Genomic DNA, 27539 nt, shown 5'->3' with positions numbered 1-27539 from the left:
CACTTTCTACGAGATTTTCATGTCTTCTATTTCTTGTGTCAATGGCGCTGAGGTCGGGAGGCGAACACGAGTCACCGGTGTGAAAGGCAAACTTTTAGACCAGTCGGCCATTTTGGATTAACAAAGTTCTTATAGTACTCATTGTATGAGGATCACCTGAAGCGGTGCATCTTTTTTCCTTTAATTTATTTATATCTTATTTAGTATAGTTGGTTTCGATGGAGCATTGGTGCTCTATTTCTTTTATTTTGTCACGTTCTCCGCCAAGGCTTCATTTTCACCAGCAGAGGGCAATATTTAGCCACATATTTTGCACCACGTTTATAATGTAGCAAGCGATCAAATGCACAAATGTTGATTTTCCACCTCAATTTTATTTAGCCAATATATTCAAACGCAACAACAAAGATAACTTCCAGAATGTACAATGGAACAGTATATTTATTTTTGTCAGTAGTTTATAGAATAAAACATAATTTCATTTTAGTCAAACAAACGTATCAAATACCAAACTCTACCAAATACACTGATAACTTAATCGTAAATTTTGGTACTTTTGTGGCCACTTTTTCAAGAAAACTACATAAAAAAAAAAACCCAGCATCTTTTTGCTTCGGCAGGCTGACGACGTCCTCAAAAGGCTGAATCCCATAGGCGACCACTGGAGGGAGACAAACCCACATAAATCCAATTGAATCCAATTTTGGTACAATATTGACATTGAATCCATTTTTGATGACTACAAGTTAACTGTGTAAACATTAAGTAGCAGTTCCATGAAACATTATATTAAACATTTTCCTGTGCACTGTCATTGGCCACCTCAACTGTTAATCACCCCACCCGGCGCCCGGACACACCCCTCCATCTGTCAATCACCTTTTCTGGCGCGTTTCCACGTGCGCATGCGTGTCGACCTCGTGGGCGTGTGCGTGAGCGCGCACGTTTCCCCCATCGTCCATGCGCATCGTGCAGGACGTGCGCACTCACGAGAGGAGCTAATTGCCGTCTGACTCGCTCTCCTCCTCTTCCTCCTCCTCCTCCTCCTCCTCGTCGTCATCGTCGTCAGCGTGGAGGCTGCGGCAGAGTGCGGACCTGCGAGCATGTTGGCGCTTGAAGAGAAGGGGAAATAATCTTTGTTTTTGAAATTTTTCTTTTTTTAATGTAGTGACGTGCATGGTGGAGGCGACATGTCAAACTCAAACAAGAGCAAAAAGGACAAAGAGATCCTTGCGGACTATGAGGGCCAAGTGAAAGGTAAGGCTGCAGCGCACGCACGCACGCACGCACATACCTGCATCGTGTGCATTGTGGGTAACGCCAGGAGTTCATCCCGAGTGCTGCATGAAGCTGGAGGTGTGGTATGGGGGCGAGGTCGTCTGGGGTTCAGGGTCATGGGGGTCGGGTGGGAAGTGGGGGTTGCCGCCGCCGCCCCCCCTTCCTCTTCAGGGAGCGCCATGGTTACCAGCCTCCAATGCATCGTGAGCCCTTTGGGCCCCCCCCCAAAAAACACCTCCAAGGACATGGAAATGACTCAATTATGACACTTTACACCCACCAGCACCTCACACACACCACCACCCATTCGCCGGCTGCCCGCCTCCCACGTCCGCTCGCACCCGTGCACATTCCTCGTGAGTACCGTGAGGAAGGTTTCATTCACAATTCTGCTGTTGGACATCATGGATTTCAGTTATTCATATTAGAATTCAACAAACAAAGCATGGTGGCCACCTTAATCAAATGATTCATCTTCATTCATATTTCCAACACCCCCGATGACTGGTGACATTCTCCCCCCCCCCCCCCCCCCCATTGTACAACATACAGTGAAATTTCAGTGCATCTAAAGATATACAATAAAGATGAGGAAAGGAATGATTCATCATGCCAATGTATGCAATTAAAAAAGGAAATATTTTCATATTTAAATTAAATTAAAAAAAAAAGTGTTTCTTGGCATGTGTGTGGGTGGGGATGCCCGGCATTGAAATGACCGCTCACACGAGATGAAAAGCCCTCCGCACCCCCCCCCACCCGCCCCCCGGACCGTAAAGCTCCTGTAACTATGTGCCTCCCAAGTCTGCCTCGCTCTCCTGCCTCCTGATTGGTGGAGAGCTGCAGGACGTGGCGTGCGATGTAAACGCGCAGCACGGACAGACGGACGGACGGCAGTGTCGAGAGGACAACTTTCACGCAAACGAGCCATCGGCGCTTTTTGGCCACATGCTACTCGTGGGCTCAAGCCTCCGTGTACTAGTACACTCTATGTCCTCACGAGTAAGGCAATTCAGCGCACTAGTAAAATGATTGTGTCTTACTATTTTTTTTTTCACGACCGTAGCACATTTCTGCAGAATAGTAGAACGACTAGTAGACATGTTCCTAGTGAGGCAAAACTGTGCACTAGTTGACATCTGTGCGCAACTCGTACAAGTGAAGTACTAGACGTTAACTCGTCAAATTTTATAATGTCACTAGTAGTAATAATACCATGCGACAAGTGCAGTTTTGCCTCACTAGTAACATGCAGTTGTCCTACTAGTGTGCATAAATGACATAGTAATAGAAGGTGGTAGTTAGTGGGGGGAAAAAAAAATTCTACTAGTGCACAGAAATGTCTCACAGGACAGTCTTTCTCCTCGTGCATCCCAGTTGTTCTAGTGTGCAGAAATTTCCTACATGAGTAGAAAAATTCTCACTAGTAAGACAGTCGCTCTACTAGTGCGCCCGAGTCCTACTTGTAGTGTGCCTTCATTGTTCTACTCGTCCAAAAGAGCATACTAGTACATGGACAATTCGGCGCACTGAAAGCACGTTTGGGATGCTAGTGAGCATGCTCAGTGGACGGGTGCTAGTCATCACCCTCGCCGCCTCCGACTTCACACACGGACCAATGCAAACGTCGTCATCCTCGCCGGCGCCGCGGAACGGTGCGATGTAGTCCGCTAGCTTGATTTATGCTAATACATCATGGGAAACGCCATAGACAGGCTCACAAAACTAGTATCAATGTTACAGCGTTGTAATTCTTTAAGCAACAGGTACTTGAACACAGCAACACATGTCGAGGGATAATAAAGTCAAATAATATTCCGAGGGCTATATTCTTGATCCTCTGCAAAGAACGACAAGACCATATTAGTGCAGCTCACTTTTGGGATTTGTGACCGTCTCCATTTATATACTCATTGCAAAAGCAGTTGAACTTCTTTACATTCTATTTCATGATGTCTTTACTGTACGTTTTTGTCAAATACAATATTATAGAGTGCTATTTTCCTCATTTTTTTATTTTTTATTTTCAGGAGGCTGGAACAGATTAACGGCATTTCCATTCATTTCCCACGGCAAAATTAACACATTTACGGAGTTACGTATTGCAACGGTTCGATCATTTGCTCACGTGGGGGGGGGGGGGGGGGGGAAGAGAATCGTTCGTGACATGAAAGGAGATCGAGTGGAGCGTTGCCTTCCAGAGGCGACTTTTGACGCACTTCAATTAGCCTTTGGTGCCAAGTTGAAACCCGATTGTCTTGTTCACGCTCAAAGCGAACGCTAATCTGATTCCGCTGCTTCCGTATCGTTGCACATAAAGGAGCGCTGACAACAGCAACGCGCGAACATGCCAAAAAGGCGTCACAATGGCACAATTCTGCACTCGCAAGATGAAAAGCTTTCAAAGCATTTGTCCACAATTGCAACTTGCAAAGCGTCAACTTTAAAAAAAAAGTGTTGGGAATTGACCTTCATAAAACATTGACACAAAGTTCCCCAAAAAAGAAACGCATCAAAGATTCAAAACGCGCATTTGGAGCCTGCAAAGTGGTCACGCTCCAGAAGACAAAACCGCCGTTTGCGAAGCAAGCTAAGATTATGTAAAGGGATTTTTATATCGCGGACTACATCATTGACGCAAAGGCTGAAACGATTTATCGAATACTCCCCAATCACTAATTGGGGATGTTTATCTAGCGGCCGCATAGCCGTGCGTGAGTGGGGGGCTGAAACAATCAAACGTTCAAACTTCGCAGAATGTGACAATGATAAAAAGCCGGTCTGTCGCCATGGCTACGCCGAGCCCGCCATAAGGTTGACACCAATTTAGCGGCGCCATTCTCGGGTGAGCCGGTACAGCCGCCGACCAATCAGAGGCCAGCGTGCAACTCCTCCCTCCGGGTGGCATGTGCAACTGCGCTCGTCAGACGCTCATTAAAATCCAAGTGTGGCAGATTGTTGGCCACCAAATGTAAATGAGATGAAAGACATCGGTGGGGGCACTTTTGGGGAGACCCCCCCCCCCCCCCCCCTCCCGGGACAGGGTGGGGGTCCGAGTGGCCAATTTTGTACAATCGTAAACGGACTGCCGTACATATTGCAACGTAACTGTAAGACACGCAAAGAAGCATTCTGAACTCCAATCTTTAACGAAGTAAGCACGTTTTGGGCATTTGGGAGAAAACGGGAGCCCGGATTCAAACCCCGAACCCCGGAATAGTGAGCCATACATGCTAATCACGAGCGCATTGCGCTGCTCCTCCCATCTATTAATATTGGAGTCATTGTAAGTGTAACATGGATGCGGCAGATCGCATTCCCTCGCCGTCACCTTCGCCGTCACGCGCTTCACACGCTGAGCGGTTGCCTGGACGACGGCTATCGGAGTAGAGAGGCTCCCCGAGGATTCGGTCTGTGTGTGCGTGCGCGCGCGTGCGTGTGTGTGTGTGTGTGTGAGCGAGGCAGGCTGATTGTGCATTCCGTCCTCGCTCTTTTCCCTCCCCGCTGTTGGAGACGGATGCGGCCCGACCGGCGAAGCGTGCCGCCGGCGTCGCAGCGCCAACTGCGTGTGTGCGTCTTTGAAATGAGAGGTGCTCCAAGGTGACTCCTGAGATGGACCCTCTCGCTCAGTCATTAGAAGGATTAACAAGATCAAGCAGCTGTGTTGCTTGGAGTCCAAATGCCACTTTCGCAAACAGGAAATCAACTTGGGATGGTTCCAACCCGTTGACGTGAATATGTCAAATATCGGCATTTAGGTGTTCATTTTGTCATGGTTCGTGTTTGAGAACGGATCAAAATGTGTCCGGCGCGTGCGTGCAGATGTGCGAGCCCAGCTGGTGGAGCAGCAGCGCTGCCTGGAGCAGCAGACGGAGATGCGGGTCCAGCTCCTCCAGGACCTGCAGGACTTCTTCCGCAAGAAGGCCGAGATCGAGACCGAGTACTCCCGGAACCTGGAGAAGCTGGCCGAGAGGTTCATGGCCAAGACGCGCAGCACCAAAGACCACCAGCAGTACAAGTAAGACTCGAGCTCCTCCCCTGAGCGGAACAACCGCAAAACGCAATCTCGTCTGCTTCTTCTAGAAAGGACCAGAACCTTCTGTCACCGGTCAACTGCTGGTACCTGCTGCTCAACCAGGTGAGTCGACGCGTTCAAGAAAACTGGGAGATCTCAGACTGCGCAAACATTTGTCGCTCAAGTCATCTTTCCCCACTGAAATGAATGGAAAAGAGTTCCAGCCCCAAACTTGGCGCCTTGACCGCCAGGGGGCAGTCAAAGATAAACACACCAAAAAGAGTTTCACAACTGACTCAGGAAGCCGTAGTAATATTCGTCGCTCTTTGCACGGGATAAAGAATACATGCCTCGAGTATTGTTATATTGTCTGTCTACATGCGTTGCTGCACTGTTTGTGTTCAGAAAAACGATTCCAACATCGCAACGTCGATGCTAGTTTTGTGAGCCCGTCTATGGCCTTTTGCATTGTGCATTAGCAATAAGCTAGCTTGTTTTCAGTTGAGTTGGACAGGAAACTCCAACAACCGGGTCCAAGCCTTTTTTTCTTTGTTTGTTTTGTTGTGTTTTTACTCGCAAGTCAAAGCAAAAAAAAATCATCCGACCGACAGCTCGTACATTGAAAAATTCACTAATTGGGTCACTCGTAAGTCAAGGTAGCACAATTTAATTTATGTGCTCAGGCCAAAGTCATGTCTAATATTACAATATTGCTTTGGCGCCATCTTAGGGCCACGGAACTATGTTGAACTGCAGGGAGGAGCTCCATTTAGTCAGGCCATAGCTTTGCCGACTGAAAAAAAGAGCTTTAGTGCCATCTTGTGGCATTTCTAGGCAATTACAAACCTTTTTGATTGGGTTTCAAATCTCATCCTTGTTCTAAAGTTCCATGCAAGGTTTCCAGTTTGGAATATTTTACAAATTCCCCTGGAAATTTACCAGGAACGTTGTGGAAATGTATGAGGAATTTTCCAAACATTCCGAAAGTTGCGGGTTCAACTTCCTTGTGGTGGTGTTCAGGTGAGGAGGGAGAGCAAGGACCACGCCACCCTGAGCGACCTCTACTTGAACAATGTCATCAGTCGCCTCACGCACATCAGCGAGGACTCGGCCCGCCTCCTCAAGAGGGTCAGACGCTCGCCCTTCGTCGTCGTCATCACCACCACCACCATCATCATCATCATCATCAATTCATGGCAAGGGTAAAGAAGCTCGTGGAATGTCGGCGGTTATGGTGTGCACTGTTTGCACAGCAAAGTTCAACCCAAATTAGACCTAATTTTTGTTTTTAAACAATTGGCTTTCCAAGATTATATGCAATTTTATTCTACTTAAATGAAATACAGCTGAACTGCGCCAAACTCATTCACTGCCATGGCCGTTAATATTCGTCAGCTGGCACCGTTTACTGCCGCTGATGTTTATATTTACGTCAAGCGCGTTTTTCTTCAGCGAGTCGCATGAATGGGGGGGGGGCGGGGGGGGGTCTCGCCCAGCTCGTCAAACGGAAGCTTTGAGCTGACTGTAATGAAAAACAGACGCCAGCAGATGGCGGCATCGCATCACTTTGAGTTGCCGTCAGCACAGCTTTTGAATAGAAGATTGCGCCGCAAACTGTCAAAAGCTTATCCAGAACATTTGTCTTATTTCGAGTCAAAAGTCTCTAAACTAATCGGATGACATTTAAAATAAGTAAATTGTGTTGAGACAATTTTTTTCCCGTTGAAATAAGCAGGAAACAATTGTCAGTGGAGTTCTGAGTCGCACACATGCGAGCCCCGTCGTCCTAAAAGCGAAAGCAATGTGCCTTGCTGCATTCCCACAAACATCGATTCATGTTTTATTCAACTGGAGCGCTAAACTCGGAACATTCGTTCTCCGCTGAGTTGTTAAGTCAAGTTGGTTTTGCGGCGCGCGCACATGAAACACGCAGGCACTTCCCCGCCTCCCACTTGAGCTCATCATCTTCATTATTCATCCCTCTCGCGGCGTCTCAAAAACAATCGACGACCCGGTGTGATGTCATACGACTTCATGCGATGTTCAAGCGTTGACTGTTGACGTGTCGTGCTTTTTAGAGCAAGGAGATCATCTTCCAGCTTCAGGAGGATCTCATGAAGCTCCTCAACGAGCTCTACACCGTAAGTGGAAGCGGCCACGCGCACGCACACGCACGCACGCAGGCACGCACTGACCTCAAGAGTGCAAGGCTGGCTCCATTCCGGCAATTGCAGCCTCGTCAGCCTCTTCTGCGATGTTGCGAGAAACATTTGTGACACACTGAAGAAGAAGAAGAAGAAGAAAAAAGGCCGATTTAATACGAGGAGGGGGCCATGTCGATATGATATTATTATACAGAATTATATACATGATACAGGCATCTCTGTTCTTTAAAATATTGATTGCAGTAGTTCATTTCAAAAAGTGAAACTCATAGATTTACGATTTCATTTTGTAGAATTTGGATGATTTCCTGAAATCAGAATATTATAGGAGAAACAATCACAATTCTTTTTCATATAGAAATTAGGCAAGAATTGGCCGTCTGAAAAGTATTTTTTATCAGACAAAATTATAATATTACAAAAATAAAATTGAATCGATTGAAGAAGTTTGATTGAGTTGATATTACGATATGAAACTTCCTTCAATTGTTCATTGTTCAGACATTGCCGTTGCCGAGGCGACTTTTCCTCTCGCAAAATCTCTTTCTGGGAAAAATCGCTTTTTCCTCATAAAATTCCGCTTCTGTCACGAAATGCATTTTTGGAAACAAAATGATGCTTATTATTTGCCCTTTATTCTTGTAATATTCCAACTTTTTTCGACAAAAATGCGACTTGCGAAGAATTTTCTTCATTTGAACGCGACGTGTCTGTTGCCGTGCGTCGCCAAGGTGATGAAGAGCTACCACATGTACCACGTGGAGACCATCAACGCCGAGGGCAAGCTGCGCGAGGCCGAGCGCCAGGAGGGCCGGGCGAAGGGCGCGGGCGCCGCGTCCGAACCCGTGTTCGGATTGCGCCTCGAGGAACGCCACCAGAGACGCAACGCCGCCCGCAAGATGGAGAAGATGCGCGAGAAGGTACGGGCGCCCGGCGGCGAGGACGCCGCGGCGAGTCTCACGCTTTGTTCGGCTTCTTTTAGAGGAAGGCAAAATACTCGGAGAACAAAGTGAAGACGCTGAAAGCGCGGAACGAGTACCTGCTGACTCTGGAGGCCACCAACGCCGCCGTCTTCAAGTACTACATACACGACCTGCCCGACATCATCGACGTGAGACACACAAAAAGCAGCAACTACACACTCAAGTAAAGTCACTTACTTCACAAAAGGAAGGAAGGAAGGAAGGAAACAAGGCAGGATGGAGGGAGGGAGGGAGGGAGGGTCAGGCAAGGAAGGATGGATGGATGGAAGTATGCTGTGAAAGGAAGGAAAAGAAAAAAAAAGGCTGAATGGAAAGATGGTGTGCAAGGAAGAAGGGTAGAAAGTTGGAAGGAAAACAAGGATGTATGAAGCAAGGAAGGAAACTAGGAACGTATGAAAAGAAGGAAGGATAGAAAGAAGTAAGGAAGGTCCCAAGGATGTTTGGAAGTAAGGGAGGAAGCAAGCAAATGTTGAAAGCCTCGCCTCGCCTCGCCTCCTTGGCCCGCGCGTGCTGCCCGTAAAGCAGAGCGGCTTGTGTGCTTGCGCTCAGTGTTGCGACCTAGGGTACCACTCCAGTCTGAGCCGGGCTCTGAGGACCTACCTGTCGGCCGAACTGAGCCTGGAGGCGTCCCGGCGGGCCGGTCTGGAGGTTCTGGAGGGCGCCGTGGAGGGTCTGGACCCCGCCCGCGACCGCCAACGTCTCCTGGGCCTCTACCCCACTGCCTTCTGCCCGCCGCCGCGCTTCAGCTTCCAGGCCCACATGGGCGACACGGTCAGTACGAGCCGGCCGCGGTCACGAGACGTCACGCGTCCGGGCCGATAACCCGACCTCTCCCGCCAGGTGAGCCGGATCGCCTCCCAGCCGCAGGTGCAGGCGGAGCTCGCCCTGCGCCTCACGCAGCTGCAGACCCGGCTGGCCTCGCTGAAAATCGAGAACGAAGAGGTCAGTCAGAGCGGGCGCTGCCCAACGCAACTTTTACTTCCGCTGCGGTCCCGTCGGGAACGAACGGTACCTCGTCGGAGTGACGCGCGGCATTCGCGGGTGGTGTGCGCAGGTGAAGAAGACGTGGGGGGCCACTCTGACCACGCTGCAGGACATGACGGTGCTGGACGACTACGACGTCTCGCAGAGCTTCGCCCACAGCCCGTCGTCCGAGTCGGTCAAGTCCAGCGTGTCGGACGGCTACCTGAACAAACCCAGCCTGGCCAAGAGACGAGCCAACCAGCAGGAGACGGAGCTCTTCTACTTCACGGTGGGACGCGAGTTACGGTCGCGCGAAGACGACGCCGAGACAAACAAACGTCTTCTTGTCTGGCAGAAGTTCCGCGAGTACCTGGAGGGGAGCAACCTGGTCTCCAAGCTGCAAGCCAAACATGACATCCTGAAGAAAGCCATAGCAGAAGGTGACATCAAGAAAGCAATTTCAGCATCTGCTCCATGTCACGACTGTCCAGCTAAAGGTCCTTGTACTAGTGCGCTCTTTGTCCTCACTCGTAAGACAATTCAGCCCCCGGTAGACCAACTGTGTCTTGCTGGTAAAAAAAAAAAAAACATGTCCACTGCCAATGATACTTTTGGCTTAGTAGTATGCAGTTAAATTACTGTGTTGCACTAGTCAAAACATTTACGGGACGCCAAACATTTGGGAAGCCCCGCACTAGTATCTTCACAGGTTTTCTCTGGTTTCTTTCTGGCAGGCTACAAAGCGGAGCTCCTCACCACCAGGTAAGACGCTCACTCCTCATCACAATCCTTCACAAAGTCGACAATTTCAACGTGAAACTTTGTCTGGCAGTCGCGGACGGAAGAACTCGCACAGCAAGCATCAGGTAGTGTTCGCCGCAAAGTAAAACAAATATAGAAAATATGCATAGATAGATACTTTGTTAACAACACCTGCCGACCGTTGACAGGACTCAACCAAAGCCATACCCCTGCTGGTGGAGAGCTGCATCCGCTACATCAACCTCCACGGTGAGTGCCGCGACGCCACAGGACGTTTTTCAAGTCAAGTCCTCACTCAATTACAAGCGAGTACGGCAAGCGTCGTCAGGGGAAGCGGCAGTCAAACAGGCCAAAATCCAGCAGGGCAGGAGACTCGTTGCAGTTTGACATTCCAGATTTCTGCAACCCAAACAGCGAACGCTCTCGAACCTCAAAGGATCGGGAATAAACGCTCAAACGGCTTTCCGTACTCCGCAGGCCTCCAGCATCAAGGCATATTCCGGGTGTCCGGTTCTCAGGTGGAGGTCAACGACATCAAGAACTCCTTCGAGAGAGGTGAGCCTTCGTCCGAACGGCGGCGAGCCCGGACGCTGACGTGCGTTCTCCCGCCCAGGTAACGACCCGCTGATCGACCAGGAAAGCAACCACGACATCAACTCGGTGGCCGGCGTCTTGAAGCTGTACTTCCGCGGCCTGGAGAACCCGCTCTTCCCCGGCGACAGGTTCAACGACCTCATCGCCTGCGTCCGTGAGTGTCGTACGCGTTCCGCGGCAACAGGGGGCGCCGTAGCCGAGTCCGCGCAACATCCGACCGCCTTCGGTTCGCACGAGCGTAGAACGGCGGAACCTCGGTTTTCGCAGGGGATAGCGAGCGGGCCCGACCGCGAATACGCGGGGCTCCGCTGTACTTCTCCGATATGCACTGTACGATACGAGAGCAGGAAGAGTCGCTCAACGCTTTGACGCTAACCCAGAGTGTTCCAAACGTTTCGAAGTCGCGGACGTCCGTCCACGGAAAGACGGAGAACGTGAGGAAAGTGTGGCGAAATTGGAAAAAAAAACTGTCCAAGTGCAGTGAAAAGAATTTCCGTACAACTGAGGACAAAAAGTGTACTAGTGCATGAACCTTAAGCTGGATATCGAATCAAGTATTTTTGGAACATTTTGTCAACAATAGGCAACATTATGGTTCCTATGGCATTTCGGGGTACACATGGTCGTTATTATGAAAAACATGTCCTACATTGTCATTTTTCAATCAAGTACCAAGTGTGAATACTTTTAAGTGTTTCGTGCGCAGGAATGGAGAACCTGTACGAGCGAGCGCAGTGCATCCAAAAGATCCTCGTGGCCGTTCCGAGGGCCACGCTGGTGGTGATGCGTTACCTCTTCGCCTTCCTCAACCAGTGAGTAGCACTTCCTGTCGATGGCTCCACCTACTTCCTGTCCTTGAAATCCAGGCTTCTCCTCCAGTCTGTCCAAGTACAGCGACGAGAACATGATGGACGCCGGCAACTTGGCCATCGTGTTCGGGCCCACCCTGCTGCCCACGCCGGACTCTCTGGACCAGGTGGCGTGCCAGGCGCACGTCAACGAGGTGGTCAAGACCGTCATCCTGCACCACGACAACATCTTCCCCGATGCCAAGGAGCTGCCGGGGCCGCTCTACGAGACCTGCATGACCGGCGAGCAGTACTGGTACGAGGTCCCTCAAACTCCTTTTCGTGGGTCGACCACCTTTAGTTTGTCATTTGTCGTTTTCGGGCCTTTTGCGCCCGCACTGTTGTGAACTTGTCGAATTTGCGTTGTAACGTGTCGTGCGTGCATGTTCAATTTTTGAAAAAGGACGGGGAAAAAAACTAAACAAAAGACGGACTACTTCTCCTGCTTACTTCCCACAGCGAGAGTCCGTTCAGCGAGCCGGGCGCTCTGGAGGAGACTGAGCCGGACGCCGGCACCGAGACTCAGACCAGTGATGAGGGTATGCGGAGATCTGTCGCCGTGGCAACTGCAGCCATGGCGACATCCCTCCCCCTCCCTGTCTCTGTCTGTCTCTCTCCCTCCGTGTGTGTGCGTGCGTGCGTGCGAATGAAAAGATTTGAACGCGGTCTCCCTCGCAGAGGGCGAGGCGGCGGAGGCGGTGGCGAGGTTCGACTACGTGGGCCGATCGGGCCGCGAGCTGTCCTTCAAGAAGGGCGCCACGCTGCAGCTCTACCGGCGCGCCTCGCACGACTGGTGGGAAGGCCGGTGCAACGGCAGCCGCGGCCTGGTGCCGCATCAGTACATCGCGGTGAAGGACAGGCGAGTGCCAGGCAAACGCCACGCGTCACCCGACCGGTCGAGCGAGTCGTAAGTCAGGAAAACCCTCTATCGTCGCGGCCTGTGACGGCTGTTACCGTGGCGACCTGAATTTCGTATTCACTTCGGAGCGGAAATGTTTAACCACGCTCCGCTCGACTGTCAATCCAATATCACGACGAGTCCAGGAAAAATGGATGCCACTTCGTCTCGCAGTTTTCTCACGCCAAGACGAAAAATAAACAGGAACGACGAAGAAATCTGTTCACTGAAAACACACATTTAGACATCTTCGCGAGTGACATCTTATCTCACAAGGCGGCAATAACCCTTGAGCCAAACAAGTTTCGTACCACACGTGACACAGCGGTTTCTCACGACCTTCGTTTTTTTCTCCAGTATAATTTCCCCCTTTCGGGAAACAAAAATGGAGGACATTTGGAAATTAATCGAGGAGTCTCGATGGCTTTTGACGAACTTCCCCTCGCTAATCACGATTGATCCCTTAACCGATGATCGCTAGTGGCTGACAGTTGTGCCGTTGGCGCTCGTGTGTATTTAGGGGCGACGCCACGTCAGACACGCTGAGCCAAAAAGCCGACAGCGACGGCGGAAGCAGCAGCACCGAGGACAAGAGGTCCACCCGAGATCTGCGCTCGCCCACCGACATCCTACCGCCCGAGTCCTACCACAGGTCATTTTTCGACTGGCCAAAATTGCCACACAAAAAAAATCAATCTCACGATTTGCCATCCTGTGGCATCTCGGTGCCAAGCAAGTAAGTTGAAGTCAGTTCAGAAGTTTCGTTGAGTGAACGACGTCCTCTCCGGTGAGTCACAGGAGGAAGCGGACCGAGGGTTTATTCCGCCGTCCCCTGGGCCGCTCCAACGACTGCCACGGCAACGGGGTGGCGATGGAGCGCAGTTCGCCCCCGGTGACGGGTCACTTCAGCCCTAGGGACCTGCTGCTGGGGCGCGGCCGGGGCCCGACGCCGCCCCCGGACAGCCCCGAGCGCCGGCGCCGCTCGGCCGCCGGCGCCGTGACGTCGAGCCGCCGCGACTCGCTGCGGAGGCCCGAGGACACGCCCGTCCGCCGCACCAGCGGCGGCCGTTGCGGCTTCGACTCGCATCGGTCCAGGGCCGTGGACCCCGGCACGCTGGCTCAGGTACGCAACCGGGGGGGGGGGGGGGGGGGGGGGGTCCTGAGACTCACATTCTTGAAGCCGAAGCCCCTTTCACACCGCCTTCCCGACAAATTGGCACTTGAAAAACGAAGCGGTAGGACAGGACTTTTTTTTAAACAGATGAATGAAGAAAAATGCAATTTGTGTTCCTTCTTAAGAAAGAAAAAAAATTGCATGATTTTTTTTTCTTTTACAGAAACGTAAAAAATATTTTGAAGAGTTGTGAGAAAATTTAAATGAATGAAATGGAAAATGCAAGCCGGGAAAAGGGCGGCGCGAAGGGGGCACGAGCGCATACGGGGCGGCCGCTGATTTTGCGCCCCGCTCGCTTCAGGACATCGAGGAGACGGTGAGCGCGGTCCTGGGGGACCTCCGGCACCCGGACCGTCAGGGCCGCAGGCCGGCTCCGGACGTGGTCCTGGACACCCTGGAGCAGGTGAAGAACGGCCCCCCGGCCCCTTGCTCCTCCGAGTCCCCGAGCCCCCACAGCACTCCCAGCACGCCGGGCACCCCCGGCACCCCGAGCCCTCTGAGCCCCCTGAGCCCCGTCAGCCCTCTGCCGGGACCCCCGCCCAGGCCGGCCAACCCGTCCCCGGACACCCCGGGCTCCTTCGAGCCCGCGGCGGCCGCTCGGACGGGGGTCCCGCCGAGGCCCCCCGCACTGAGGCCCAAACCCGCCGTGCCGCCCAAGAGCGGCACCCCGCCTCTGCCCCCGCCGCTCGACAAATCCTGCACCATGTGAGCCAGACCGGGCCCGCGACAAGTGGGCCAGTCGAGGACAACAGGGTAGCGCCCGACATTTTGAGGGTCGAAACTAGGACGAGTGAGTTTGAAAGTCATCCCGCGTCCAATTTTTGAGAAGAACAAGAATAAGAAATGAAACTAGAGAATGCGATTTGCGTAGAAATTGTGTGTGAATGCTGAAGAGCTGACGCAGAACCGAAATGCAGTCCAAGTAAGCGAAATGTCGGAGGTGGACAATGCGAGAATTGGCACATTTTTTAATACCGACTTTGAGCGCAGCGAGTTTCATTCGTCCTGTGACTGCGCTCGGAACGCAAATCACTTGCCCGCTGAAATGAGTGAAAATGCCATCAAATCATTCCAGCTGTGACGTGTTTTTTGACTCAAGTGGGATTTTTTTTAATTTTTTTTATTTTTTCCCATATCGCTTCACAAAACCCAGAAAATGTGAGCACAAAACACAACTGTAACGCCTTTCGCTAACCACGTGGCCTGACCTGAAGGTGGCTGGATGTTGTGAAATTTGCTGCCGCCATCTAGTGGCGGAGTGGCTACAGTTCACTTGTTCGGATATGCGCCGAACACTTTGAAGTTGCAATGATTTGATTTCATTTGAAAAATGTCTCCATTCTTTTCCACAGGATTGTTTTTTTTTTCAGGGACAAAGTGGGAAAGTTTATCAAGGTGCAGAATAAGGGAGATGTTTGGATGCTCTTCAGCATTCACCCCGCGCTCATAACGATATTTGTGTGTTGTCAGGTTGCTGTATTCTCTTCTTGTTGTACAGAAGCATTTAACAAAGTGACCCAGGCGTGATATTAATAATAATACTGCTCATAATGATAAGAGACCTAACAAGTAGTTGTAGTCAAGTCGGTGTTGGACTGTATGATGCCCTGGCAGGGCCACGATGTTATCTAATTTGATATTTTTTATTTATTTGGGGTTTTTTTTCTTCTACTGAGTTCAGCTGCTAAAACTCGCTGGGGGCGAACGCAAACGTCCTGCTAATTACTTAGCAAATGAATGTTTTTAACGACTGTTCATCTTTTGAATGTTGCTTAGGAACTTTAAAGCCTTCTTCTTTAATTAAGGGGGGTCGGGGGGGGGCGCGTTCATACAGGGTGCCACGCTTGGAGGGAACTTTTCTGGTGTGTGTGCGCGTACGTGTGTGTGTGTGTGTGTGTGTGTGTGTACTGCTCGCGTTGGCCTCGTCTGCGCAGATCTACTAGAATAGTGATAGACGATCGATTATTCATGCCTGCCTTGAGTGCCCGAACACTCGAGTGCAACTTGGCAAACAAGCATGCCACTTTCTGTACGTGTGTGCGTGTGTGTGTGTGTTAAAAGGTTTACCTGCTCGCTACACTAAAGGTTCTCAAACTGGGGTCCCAGGACCCTCAGGAGTCCGTGAGCCGGAGCTTGCGTGTCAATAAATGTAAAAAACATTTAATCAATAATCGGAAACTAATCAACAGGTATTTTTCAGAACCGATTAATCATTTAGGGACCTCGTTTAACCAAAAACTGTACGACTTTTTATCCCGACAAATGACGTCTTAGCTCTTGTGAAGAATACCGCTTGAAAAAAACCTCAACTTTACTTTCATATAAAAAGTGAATTTGTAATTGTAATATTTTGACCTTTTCTTGAAAATCAGCCACTTCCTGTCAAATTCCGAAGGCAACTAATCGGTGTTCGACATCGGTGCATCTTGTTGACGACCACTTGTCGACCTGATGTTCCGCGCGTCTCCAGACTTAAAACAATCTCTAGCGCCACCTGGGGGAAGAGAACACACCCATAATTTGCGAGCCCTTTGTCGTCCAAGCGATGCATCGTTGGATTTGTCTCCCCGAGCCCCAGACGACAAGCTCTGGAAGGGGGGGGTCCCTGGACCCAAAACGTTTGAGAACCCCTGCACTAAAGTCACAAGCTAACCTTAAACTCACAGGAAGTGAACAGGGTGGGGCTCCATGTTGAAAACGCCCCCAAAAAAAAAACACTTGAACAGCACAGTGAATGTGGCCTCTTGGCATTTGTGTGTGCGCGTGAGCGAGCGAGCGAGAGAGAGCAAATGTGAAAGTGCCTTTTTTTCATGTTTTTGGGGTTTGGGTTTGGGTTGGATCCACACACGCATGTCCAGCACTCTGAATGAAAGAAATCCTTCAAACCTTTGCAAGAGTTCCCACGTTAACCCATTGAGACTTTTTTGCACATCGACCTTCTTGTGTAGGAAACTTAGGTACTCGGCATGTAGCATCATCACACGTTGGTGCGTTTAGGGGGTGGGGGGGCTTCTCCGAATGTTAAAAGAGGAAATATGTTCTCGTCTGTTGGTGTTGACGTGTTTGAAACGCGAGCTTCCGCCACGCAAGCTCATATAGCCCAAATGGATCGTATTGTGTCGTATTTATATTACAAATAAATTACAACTCACAAGTCCCCCAGATGCTGACTTCTTTTTTGTCGTTGTTTAAAACAAAACAAAAACCCCCAAAACATTCGAATTGAGGTTTGAAGACCCGCATCAGTCCCTCTGGTCACTTCACTGACGGGCATGACGGGCACAGGCTCGACCAGCGGTGGGCAAACTTTTGGCCCAAATTAGATTGTGTTCATTGCATTTTATCTGTAGATGAGATTTCTTTTTTTTTCTTTTTAAAACAAAGTACAAATGCAAAATATGTAAAATAGTTTATTTGTAGTATTTTTTTAAATGAGGAATTATTCTTTTATCAATGTTATTTAATTCCATAAAACATCTACATTTACGTACGTTGTTATGTACATATGCAGTATATATTATTACTTAGAATAAAATATTTGCCCCCACGAAATGTATTTGTAATTGCCTAAAGATGACATAAGACAGCAAAAAAAAAAAAAAGACTACTTTTGTCTCAATGAAGCTCCTCAATTCACTTCAAATGCTTTCCCTGGCACCAATGGGCCAAAATATTTTTGGCGAATATCGGAGGACAGATTCCAGAAGAAAATCATGGAATTTGCGGGGTTGAGTGTCAAACTTGAGTCCGGCGGCTCTCGATCGCATCTGCGATCTTTATTGCGGCGACAGAGCAAAGCGCGCTCCTAACACCAAAGCAAATGAAAAAGGCGGCCGGACGCGTCGAAAGCACGCTCACCCCTTAGAGCCCGGCTTGAGGCCGCCGAAGGGTTTGGAGTTGCGCAGCGAGCCGCACATCTCCTGCAGGAAGGCCACGACGCCGAGGTCCTTGTCCGACTTCCTGCCGTCCAGGATGACCACCAGCGTGAAGTGCGGCTCGGGCCGGGCCAGGTAGTAGGTGCTCTGGACCTTGTCGTCGTAGAAGTGCACCACCTTGTCCGGGGCGTCGAGCTCGGCGGCGCGGTCGCCCATCATCATCACCACGTTGGGCCAGTGCGTGAGAGGGCGCTCGCCCGACGGCAGCGACACCACGGCGGGGAACTGCTCCACGCCCTTGGGCGCCTCGCGGTACGCGTGCGGGTGGCGGTAGCCGTGGCCCTGAAAGCTCTCGGAGCCGCGGGTGTCGAACACCAGCGACACGCTGCCGGCGTCGTGCTTTCGGACGAACGAGCAGATCTTGCCGTGGTAGTCGGGCGCGGCGCGGGCCGTCAGCGCCCGCATTTCGGCCGGGCCGGTCTGGCGGCTCAGCGCTTCGTGGAAGTAGAAGCTGAACTTGGCCAGCAGGGCGGCCTGGAAGCGTTGCAGCCAGGCGTACAAGTGCGGCGGCTGAACGCTTTTGTGGGACTGACCTCCGAAAAGATGTTTGCGGGTCTCCTTTTGCCGCTGAAAGAGTTGCCCCCACGCCGCCAGCTTGGCGGCGGCGCCGTGCAGGCTGAGCAGGGCGGGCAGGAAGCGCCACTCGGACACCTGGCCCTGGCAGCGCAGCAGCTGGCTCACCACGTCCACCTCCGTCTGGAAGCTCTCCTCCAGGCGGCCCAGGATGGGGTGGTGGAACCTGGGGGAGATCCTCAATTAACCTTCCGCACGTGGCGGGAATTCAGTCCGACGTTTCAGGACCTGAGAGCGGCTCGAACGTCGGAAAGACTCGACTTTGTTGCCTATTTACATTGGAAAAGCGCTGCTTCTGCAACATGTAAATGGATGCTATGTGACAGAAATTATCCAAATATTTGTTCCCCCTTTACAGATAAGGTAAAATAGGTTATTTTCATTTTTGTAATTCAACATTTGAAATGCGATTTTGTTTGCATTTTGAGTTGTGTCGTGGGGGGGGGGGGGGGGGGTGAGGAATATCTAAGTGACATTTATCTTTTGTTTGTCAGTAAAATCATTAATTGATTGTCCTCAAAAATTACATACAAATGGAGCACTTTGTATGCAAGTCTGCTTATGACAAATCGTTTTTTTTTATGCTTGATCACGATACGTGTTCATCGCCAACGGTTTTCTCACGGAAATTGACGGACAACGTTCGCGAGCCAGCTTGGAACTCACTTGGAGCTGTACTTGTGCAGCACGGCCTCCAGCGCCGCCGCCAGCGCCTCACCGTTGACGTTCTTCTGCGCGGCCAGCGCGTGCATCTTCTCGTAGAGGTCGGCCATGTCCACGCGGGCCTGCGCGAAGTGGCACAGCTGCTCGGCCAGGTGGCACAGCAGCTCCTCCAGGTACGCCGCGGACGCCGAGCCCGGCTGGCCGTGCCGCCCCGACGTTGCCGCCTTGCGCAGCTCGTTGTGCAGGGACGTGTAGATGGTGCGCGTGGAGTCCTTGCGGCTGAAGAAGGACTGGCCGCCTGCAGGGGGGGAAAAAGAAAAAACAAAAAGAGGGAGGGTTGTGCTGCAGCGCCCTCCGGTGGGTACAAAAGTCCCCAGCAGCAGTTCTTATTGCAGACAATACACATCATCACTATGTTGTCCAAAAACCAAAGAATCACATTTGTGGAAAACTACCTTGTGAACACCAAAGAGTTGTTGAAATGTAGAATGTGAGACTCGAAGTTGGAATGCTTTGAATCGGTCAAGGAGGAGGTAAAAAAAAACAACAAATCTCTTTATTTGGGAATTCTACTGTGGGAAAAAAAATTGGAATTTAGGGACGGGGGGGGGGGGGGGGGTTTACTGGGAAGTGGAAAATACTGTTCTCAATGAGCAATTGTCAACTGTCAATTTTCAATTTGACAAGGGAAAGATGGGAAATTTGTTAGTGAATGTCTCATTCACGTCAAGGTTTTTTTATTGCGTGGGAATTGTGGGAAGGGCGGGATCTTTTGGCGTGTGTAAAGTCATTGCTTTCATGGTGACTAGCTCTTCTTTGGAATCGGTTGAGCAATGTGGAAGAAGAAGAATGGAAATAGGTCCGAAATATGTCCTACATTTGATGAAATAGAGAAATGCGCAAGCATTTGGATAGGAAAAATATTTTGTTGAATGTTGAAAAGTCCTGAATTGTCGAACTGTAGTTGGAATTGCAAGTTGGAATGTTAAGTGGGGCGAACGTTGCTATTTGTGTTGCTATGCGCGAATGTTTGTACCCATTTTGTGTCCCAGGAAGGTCATGTTGTGGTAAGCCTTCTCGGCGGCGGCCAGGTGTGCCAAGGCGGCCAGCAGCGCGGCCCACACGGCGCCGCCGCTGCGGCTGCTGCCGTCCTTCTCCTTCTCCACGTAGTCCTTGGCGCGGTCGAAGGAGAACATGCCGAGCTGCGCGAAGAAGCTCTCCAGGATGGCCTGCTCGCGGGACACCGGCCGCAGCATCTCCGCCGTCGCCATCGCTAGCCAAAACGAGCTAATCGAGCAAAGTCACGCTTTTCCAATATGCTTCGGAAAACTCCATTCTTTGCGGCACAATACGCACCGTCGAGTACTTTCGCAGCAATTCATAACTCGACGAATAGCCACGCATCGAATATCGTTTAAAATGTTCAGCGAAAAAAAGACGGTCCTGAGCGACAGGCCGCCGCCATGTTGTCGTGATGTAAATACTACGGCAGCGCGAAAAGGACAAAATTGAGCTTTGCACCGCACTGCAGAATAATGACAATTTATTCCACTGATGCAATTCAAAGAGGGAAACTTATATTTTTGTATAATGAGCATATTTTAAAGTAATTTATCTTTTGAGTAAATATCCTCTGCTTTATTTAAGGCCTTCACTAAAGCGGACGTTTTTGTGTGTGCGTTGAATCAAAATAAAACATTTGAAAACATTGCATTTGCGTTTACTTTGACCAAACCGGGAACTGAGTCACAGTCAATATAATTCCTGAAGGAATTCATGAGAAAATAATCGTCCGTTTCATCTAGTCGGGTGGACGTGTCATTGATATGAAGAAGTTGAACCTGAAGCAGCTCTCGTCACTCCTTCGTCTTTTCTTCTCTTCTTGCTGCATTGTTGTTGCATCGTCAAACAATAACAAATACAGCCCAATTTGTTTTTCTGGTGAGAAACGATTCTCGCTGGTTCTTAAGGTTTTCATTTAACCATCAAAATGATCCAAAAACACAATGTTAACATATTTCCCTGTGTGTGCATTCTAGACTTTTCCCTTTTTGAAATTGAAATCCTGAAATGAATCACGTTTTCCATAATATTCTCATTTGCAATAGAAAAGAGATGATGTAATCATAAAATTCCAACTCACCCCCCCAGAAAAACAGCACACATTTAGTGACTTGTGACAGTCAGGGAAATCATACAAATATCATCATTAAAATGCATTTATATCTTGAATATAACTCGCAGTCGTATAAATGTAGCAATGAAAACCTCGACAACAACTTGCTTGACAGGGTCAAGCCGAAAAGCTTCACAAGTCATGTTTTTCAACGACGCCGCGACCGAATCTCTCTCACGCTGTGGTTGGGATGGTTTTGGATTACCCCCGCCCCAAATTCCAAAGGGAATTCATATGTGAAATCAATCTTCATCATGTCCAATGAATGCGCTTTCACATTTTGTCAACAAGTTTTTGGAACATTTTTTTTTTTTTGCTTTGCTATACTTTCTCGGAAAGACCGCGAACATGAACGGTTTTCTTGTTTTGTTATAGCCTGATCATGAAATCAGAAGGCTGCCTGGTTGTTCTGCTGTCGGGTTGTGTAAGTGTACATTCAGATGAAACTTTTAACTGCCTTTCAACCATGCAACCACAAATGAGCAGCTCGTCGAGGGCCAAACTTTGCTGAAACGCAAATCCTCCCTCCCAAGACAACTCTTCCAGTTTATCTTGTTTGTGCAACCTCAGGTCACATATTTCTTCCCAATCGCCTATTTTCTTGATTCGCTACCGTTTCTCTTGGCTGCAGTGCTTCCAGTAAGTGTATTTTGAGGTTAGATTTTTTTTTCTTTTGTCCAATCAGATTTCCTCCCTTTCGTGTTGCCACGTCACTCTAATCTGCCGCTGCGGGGCTTTGGCAACTAGTAGCGCTGGCCCGCGCAACTTCAACTCGACTAGCAATGGGACTGCCACGTTCACACCGAGAAACAAAACCAACTTTTTCACCCTTTTGTTTGCCTTGGCCTTCTCAGAGCGCTTCGAGCCTTGGAGACGAGGTGCATCACCGACACTCAATTTGAGCAGAAAGCACAGCAAATTTCATTTGGCGTAAAACCGCATAGCACAGCAAATTTCATTTGGCGTAAAACCGCATCGGCCCAGGTCGCCGAGTTGATGGAAGTTGACAAAAGCCTTTGTGCCCGACAATTTGGCAAATGCGGCAGCGTGTCAACCCAAACGTCTTCAACGTGAACCTTGACCTCGTTTCATTCAAGCCTTTTTGGGGCCGGCCGGTTATGTTATGGACAGTTGGGTTTTCCCATCATCCGCAGTCGTCCAAAGTTTGGAGACGTCGTGATGAGAATTGCTGCAAAATTCATCTCGAACTTGATCGCCGGCGTCGCTGTGTCTGCGACTGCGATGCGCGACTTGCTGCTAAATGTGTGACGTGTACGAAGCTCATTCAAAGTTGAAGAGCGTGAATATCAAGCGTCACGCCATAATTCTGCAGAGTGACGGCATTGCGCAACGTCAGCGGCGTGGGCCCGCAAAGCGCACCGAGCGGCGCTCGCACTTCGACTTGGGAGAGGAGGCGACACTTCACAGACCTGAGCGGACGTGCTCGTCTGCAGGCCCCTGCGGTGATCGCATTTTCGACGGAGAAATCGCGCGCTTACTGCCATCGAATGGAGGTGAGTACATTGACACGATGACAGGACGAAATTCGACTTTTTATACAGGATGCCCTTCAAGTCTGGACTTGAAGTCAATCTCATGTTGATCTCCGCAGATTAAATATGTCAAGATTGTACATATTTGCTGCCCAGAACCAAGCCCCCTTGACTGCTTTTTTTTTTTTTTTTTTTTTTTTTTCAATGAAAATCACAGATGCAGCACAACTCATCATTGAGTCAACCGGAACCCAAAGTGACGCGCCAAATGGCGGTGGGAACCTTTGCTGTTAAACCGGGGCCCTTGGCTATCGGCTCGCTTCATTGTTTACTCAGAAGACATATTGTCCTGTAAACTGCAGGGGCGATTTACGGATAGGGATTCGGTCTGGGGGATGCAATTTCCCTCTTTGAAAAAGAAATCGCTGAAGCAGGCATCCGGCCACACGCTGAGAGCGCTTCTTCAAATCCACTACAAGATCAGATGAATTGCGCTTTGGTCGCTGGGGGATCGCAGGCGCCAAAAGACAAAAGGCGGCCTTGTTTGCGTTTGGGACGTGTGAGCAAAGCCCGCAAACAAGCAGCAATTTCTCCTCCAACGAAATAAACTGCAACAAAACGGGATAGAAAAAGTCATTTCAAATGTTGCCGTGTATCTAAATCGTAATGTGGTTCTGCCTCTTTAAAATGTTCTGTTTTTGTTTTGGTGTCCCAACGGAAGTCCCGCCCCTAGACTTCCGGCAAGGTGTGCCGCTGTCACTCTTCGCGTCAGCTTGACACAGCTTTTTTCTTTTTCACTTTGTAAAGACCTCATTTGCTCCCCATTTTGTTTTGCTCACATTCATATTAGCGTCGCGGTCGCGGAAGTTTTTCGCTGGCCGATGCTTGACGTCGAGACGAACTAAAAAGTGACGATGATTCCTGCCCAGTGCGGTGAGTGAACGTTCCGTGGCCATCGTGGAGGAGGAACACCTCGAAAATCAAGGCCGAGGGAATATACGGAGGTGTCAGCATGTGGCCGGTTACAACAACAAAGGGAGGGAGGGAGGGCGAAATGATTGGCTCGACTTTATAAAAGTAGCCAAGTGAATAACGAGTGCTACTGAGATGTGGATGTTTATTTTTTTTTCTTTTGTGCTGCACATTCATCCAAACGGAACACAAACACACCAAAACGCCGTTATCTCGCCATTTGCCTCGTGTACACGTGGGCTGCCAAAGGTGCTTATTGGTTGACTTTTGTTTTTGTGCACAGGACTTTCCGCCCGCGGCGGGGGTGTCGATGACGACCTTTGAGGACACGTTGAAGATGATGAGCGACATGATCCTGCTGTGCTCCACGTTGGCACTTTCGCTCTTCTTCTGGACGCTCTCGCTCACCCTCAGCACCTACTCGGGTCAGTGCCCCCCCTCGTCGTCGGGGGGACGTCAAAGTCGTGGGTCAATGTGGAAAATTGAAAGTAAATGCACGTGTGTTGACCAAAGTTAAACGCAACTGAACTGTACTGGGACAGTGATTCTTTCGCGTCCCACTTTGCGAATCACATGATGCAGATGTGATCGGTCACGCCTCGGCGTTCAAGGGCCTTCATTGATTGGCCGTGGACGCTGACAAAGAGCCTTTCAGCCCTCCACCGCACGATTGGAAGCGCTCGGCCGGGTGGCCGCTTTTCTACGAATCTCGCCGCGGTCGTTCTGGAATGCCCGCCGCGGGCGCGCCGAAACGAACGGCCGGGGTCACGTGATCCAAAAACGAGAACGACAGTCAAACCTGCGAATGCGAAATGAAAACACTTGCGAGGAGCGTGGAGGACATTTTTCAAATGCCAACCCGAATGACTCCTGGTCCTGACGTCATTCACTAGGCCACGCCCCTTGAAGGCACACAACACGAATACTACAGTGTGCGCGTGTGACTTTCGGCTTGGTTACACAGTTTATTTCTTTACAGTCCATTACAGTTTCATTGTTTTTGTTTTACAATGAAAGGCTATTTTTCTTTATTAAAAACGTAACTTTTTTTTTGGGGGGGGGGGGCGGGGGCTGCTTTTAATGAGGAACAGATTAAGTCAAGGTACCACAGTAATGGACAGTAAAAATTCTTTTTTTTACTCATTACCTCTACTTTTTTTTAACATCAATATCTGTGCGCCTCTGTCACTCACCTCGTCGTTTGTGTGTGCGCGTGCGCACGCAGGGTCGCTGCAGCCCGTGTCGCCGTGGCGATGGCTCTTCTCCATCCTGGTCCCGGTGGTGCTGAGCACGCGAGCTCTGAAGAGACGCAGCCTGGATCGATCGGGCGCGCTGGGAGGTGCGTCGGCGTCGCTCTCGTCTCAATTTCCTCGCACATTTCTTCGCGGCTGAAAAAACGAGGAAATTAGGACTTTATTATTTAATTGAAGCATAAATATACTTATTTGGGGGACTTCTTTTTACTTGTCACTCGAAAGTAACAGTACTCTTACTTGTGGCGACTCTACCCACATGGTAGGAGGGGTGTGCAAACTTTTGTCCTCAAGGGCCACATGGCCAAAGCATTCGTAGAGAAAGTTTAAAAAAAAAAAAAATCATGTTCAGTGTCTGTACAGTTTTACAGGAATATTTTAATATTACAATAATTAATTCTCATATTTCTATTTGATTATGTTGCAATAGTTTAATAAAATCAGTAAACATAAATATACACAAGTGTGTATTTGTTTCTGCAGGATTATGGAAAACAATCTTTTTTTTTGTTTTTTTTTTAATATCGAAGTCCCCTGTGAAGGGGCAACCCTCAGTTTGGTCACTTCCTGATTTATTCCCGTGAACTCCCGTGCAACGTTTCAGGCTTTTTTTGCCAGCTGCGTTTTCGCTCGTCCTTCCACTTTCTGTCTCGGCAGCTGTGCTCGTGGGCTTCGTGCTGGCCATGGCCAACTTCAGCTTCTTCTCGTCGCTGCTGGCCTTCTTCTTCACCTCGTCCAAACTGACGCGCTGGGGGGGAGCCCACAAGAAGAAAATTGACGCCGACTACAAAGAAGGTGGGAAGCATCCTTTGTGTGTGCGTGTAGAGATTTCTCAGGTGCCCGGTGTCCTTCTCAGGGGGCCAGAGGAACTGGGTGCAGGTGTTCTGCAACGGCGGCGTTCCCACACAGCTGGCGCTGCTCTACATGATCGAAGTGAGTCATAATTCCAAAATGACTGTTGCTCCTCTTCAGAAGTGTGATCGGAATCAGAATCGTCTTTATCTGGTCTATGCCGCCGCTGAGCAACCCGCAAAAATACAAATGACTACTTTCCCATGAGCGGTTTTGTTTTTTGGATTGAGTGATACGCAGACCCTCATGTTTGATTCACAAATGACCGATTTGTGTTTATTTATGCTCTTTCTGGAGTGCGGTAGAACTAAAATGCCACAAGATGGCGCCCAAGTATGGAAGTATATCTGTGCTTTTTCTCACAGAATTTGTTGATGGCAAAAACAAATCCGTCTTAAATTCCAATCCAAACTCAGATGGCAAAAAAAATTCACACACCAAATTGTCGCGCTCATCTGCGGGGATTACCGTAATGTAAAAGAAGAGCGCCAAGCGGAACATCACGAGACGATTTGTTTCCGATGACCTCGGCGAAATGCTGTCGTCGTCGTTCTTCGGGTTCCAGGCGGGTCCGGGCGAGATCCCCATCGACTTCGGCCGGCAGTACACGGCGTCGTGGATGTGCCTGTCGCTGTTGGGGGCGCTGGCGTGCAGCGCGGGGGACACGTGGGCCTCCGAGGTGGGGCCCGTGCTCAGCCGATCGCGGCCCAGGCTCATCACCACCTGGCGCGAGGTCCCTGAAGGTGAGAGAGAGAAAAGAAAAAAAAGCTGCTCAGGGTTCCTATGCAGGGATGGAAAAGAAAATGTTTCAGAAAAACGCACCCAAATGAACTCCGTCTCGGCCGCAGGAACCAACGGCGGCGTGACTCACGTGGGGCTGGCGGCCAGCTTGGCGGGCGGGCTGGCGGTGGGCGCGGCCTACTTGGCGTCGCAGCTGTTCTTCGTCGGCGACCTCCAGCCGTGCGGCCCCCAGTGGCCCGTGGTTCTGTACGGGGGCGCGGCCGGCCTGCTGGGCTCCGTCCTCGACTCCTTCCTGGGAGCCCACGTGCAGTACTCGGGTACCAAACCGCGTCGTTCGCCAGGGAGTTTCTAAATCCCCAAAAAAGCAAACCGCGTCATCGGCTGTCATCTCGCACGGCAGGTTTCGACTCGAGCGTCGGGAAGGTGGTGAGTTACGAATCGCCCACCACGCACTGGATCAGCGGCAAACCCATCCTGGACAACAACGCCGTCAACCTCTTCTCGTCCGTCCTCGTCGCGCTCATCCTGCCCGGGGTGGCCTGGGGCGTGTGGCCGCACTAGGGAGCGCTTTTGGTGACCGAAACAACAACAACAACAAAAGACTCCCCCCCAAAAAAAAGTCCTCCAGTTCAGTCGGCGACAGGGCAAACGGAAAACTTTATTTTTGGGACTGTCTTCGTGGTGTTTTGTGTTGAAAATAAAGCACGAAAACGGGTTTCAGCGTGCTGGTGTTCTGTTCGAGAAGAGAAGCGGCTTCAAATGAAAAGAGTGGCGCTTTGAGATACAACTTGAATTCATTCTCGATCTCAAACGAGCTTTCCGCATTGGAATCAAAAGAAACGCCATCAATCCATTTCAGCCTCCCCAAAACAAAACATTCTGTCGTATATATTGTACTTTATAAAACATAATTCAATAAATTGTCAAGAATCCGTTTGTGCGTCATGATTACTTCACTGGTGTGACTTTGCCACCGGGGGCAGTATAATACAGCCATGCAGACAAACGAAGAATTTCACGATGACGAGACACACCGCAAAAGCTTATAAATCGGGTAACTCATATCTCAAGGCACCACTGTCGTCCGAGTTGGGACTGTTGAAAACCATCAATGTCGGATCACCTCATCACGATTGTTGTTATGGACTGCGTCTTTTTAACAACCAACTCGAAATCAGAAGTCTTGGAAATAATGGCAGGC

General features: G+C 49.9%; 3 protein-coding genes and 1 long non-coding RNA gene across 9 annotated transcripts; 2 read left to right on the top strand and 2 right to left on the bottom strand.

Annotated features, from left to right (window-relative positions):
- Positions 1 to 337: 337 nt before the first annotated feature.
- On the bottom strand, positions 338 to 9594 carry LOC133471646 (uncharacterized). The gene is made up of 6 exons (XR_009786288.1): positions 9454 to 9594; positions 9042 to 9362; positions 7489 to 7573; positions 1295 to 1513; positions 880 to 1112; positions 338 to 661 (listed from the first exon to the last, which is right to left on the bottom strand). It is a non-coding gene; the product is annotated as an uncharacterized LOC133471646 (long non-coding RNA).
- LOC133471619 (SLIT-ROBO Rho GTPase-activating protein 1-like) lies at positions 1107 to 16837 on the top strand. Of its 4 annotated transcripts, none has more exons than XM_061761326.1 (23): positions 1107 to 1257; positions 5101 to 5296; positions 5362 to 5416; positions 6314 to 6421; positions 7372 to 7434; positions 8190 to 8378; positions 8441 to 8569; positions 8991 to 9212; positions 9282 to 9383; positions 9496 to 9693; positions 9760 to 9844; positions 10139 to 10166; positions 10237 to 10270; positions 10355 to 10415; positions 10644 to 10721; positions 10780 to 10914; positions 11467 to 11572; positions 11640 to 11864; positions 12068 to 12147; positions 12287 to 12467; positions 13027 to 13158; positions 13305 to 13629; positions 13982 to 16837. In XM_061761326.1, exons 1-23 carry the CDS (start codon positions 1191 to 1193, stop codon positions 14387 to 14389), a joined length of 3207 nt encoding a protein of 1068 aa, XP_061617310.1. In that variant the 5' UTR covers positions 1107 to 1190; the 3' UTR covers positions 14390 to 16837. The 4 variants fall into 4 exon arrangements, with proteins under 4 accessions (XP_061617310.1, XP_061617309.1, XP_061617308.1 ...); XM_061761325.1 differs by having other exon boundaries at positions 12263 to 12467; XM_061761324.1 differs by having other exon boundaries at positions 9496 to 9844; positions 12263 to 12467.
- Positions 16838 to 17074: 237 nt separating this feature from the next.
- kics2 (KICSTOR subunit 2) lies at positions 17075 to 26206 on the bottom strand. Of its 3 annotated transcripts, none has more exons than XM_061761347.1 (5): positions 26066 to 26206; positions 24686 to 24880; positions 19888 to 20138; positions 18855 to 19149; positions 17075 to 18354 (listed from the first exon to the last, which is right to left on the bottom strand). In XM_061761347.1, the coding sequence occupies exons 2-5, from the start codon at positions 24868 to 24870 to the stop codon at positions 17535 to 17537; spliced, it is 1551 nt and encodes a 516-aa protein (XP_061617331.1). In that variant the 5' UTR covers positions 24871 to 24880; positions 26066 to 26206; the 3' UTR covers positions 17075 to 17534. The 3 variants fall into 3 exon arrangements, with proteins under 3 accessions (XP_061617331.1, XP_061617332.1, XP_061617329.1); XM_061761348.1 differs by lacking the exon at positions 26066 to 26206 and adding an exon at positions 24986 to 25414; XM_061761345.1 differs by lacking the exon at positions 26066 to 26206 and having other exon boundaries at positions 24686 to 25415.
- tmem19 (transmembrane protein 19) lies at positions 25429 to 26899 on the top strand. The gene is made up of 5 exons (XM_061762860.1): positions 25429 to 25540; positions 25602 to 25678; positions 26163 to 26340; positions 26446 to 26655; positions 26739 to 26899. The coding sequence occupies exons 1-5, from the start codon at positions 25429 to 25431 to the stop codon at positions 26897 to 26899; spliced, it is 738 nt and encodes a 245-aa protein (XP_061618844.1).
- Positions 26900 to 27539: the final 640 nt, after the last annotated feature.

This window comes from Phyllopteryx taeniolatus, chromosome 22, assembly GCF_024500385.1.
Source record: "Phyllopteryx taeniolatus isolate TA_2022b chromosome 22, UOR_Ptae_1.2, whole genome shotgun sequence".
In the NCBI taxonomy this organism is placed as follows: domain Eukaryota; kingdom Metazoa; phylum Chordata; class Actinopteri; order Syngnathiformes; family Syngnathidae; genus Phyllopteryx; species Phyllopteryx taeniolatus.
The sequence above is the reverse complement of the archived record's forward strand: the minus strand, read 5'-3'. Positions and strand labels throughout refer to the sequence as shown.

Excerpts from the sequence above, each read along its gene's own strand:
- LOC133471619 (XM_061761324.1), top strand. The coding sequence starts at position 1,191 with ATGTCAAACTCAAACAAGAGCAAAAAGGACAAAGAGATCCTTGCGGAC. Across the intron at positions 8,379-8,440 it reads TGGAGAAGATGCGCGAGAAG|AGGAAGGCAAAATACTCGGA; the intron begins GTACGGGCGCCC and ends GGCTTCTTTTAG. Across the intron at positions 12,468-13,026 it reads TACATCGCGGTGAAGGACAG|GGGCGACGCCACGTCAGACA; the intron begins GCGAGTGCCAGG and ends GTGTGTATTTAG.
- kics2 (XM_061761347.1), bottom strand. The coding sequence starts at position 24,870 with ATGTGCGAGGAAATTGAGACGAGAGCGACGCCGACGCACCTCCCAGCG. Across the intron at positions 20,139-24,685 it reads GCGCACACACAAACGACGAG|CTCGTTTTGGCTAGCGATGG; the intron begins GTGAGTGACAGA and ends TTGCTCGATTAG. Across the intron at positions 19,150-19,887 it reads CTTCCTGGGACACAAAATGG|GCGGCCAGTCCTTCTTCAGC; the intron begins GTACAAACATTC and ends CCCCCCCTGCAG.
- tmem19 (XM_061762860.1), top strand. The coding sequence starts at position 25,429 with ATGGCCAACTTCAGCTTCTTCTCGTCGCTGCTGGCCTTCTTCTTCACC. Across the intron at positions 25,541-25,601 it reads TGACGCCGACTACAAAGAAG|GGGGCCAGAGGAACTGGGTG; the intron begins GTGGGAAGCATC and ends TGTCCTTCTCAG. Across the intron at positions 26,341-26,445 it reads CTGGCGCGAGGTCCCTGAAG|GAACCAACGGCGGCGTGACT; the intron begins GTGAGAGAGAGA and ends TCTCGGCCGCAG.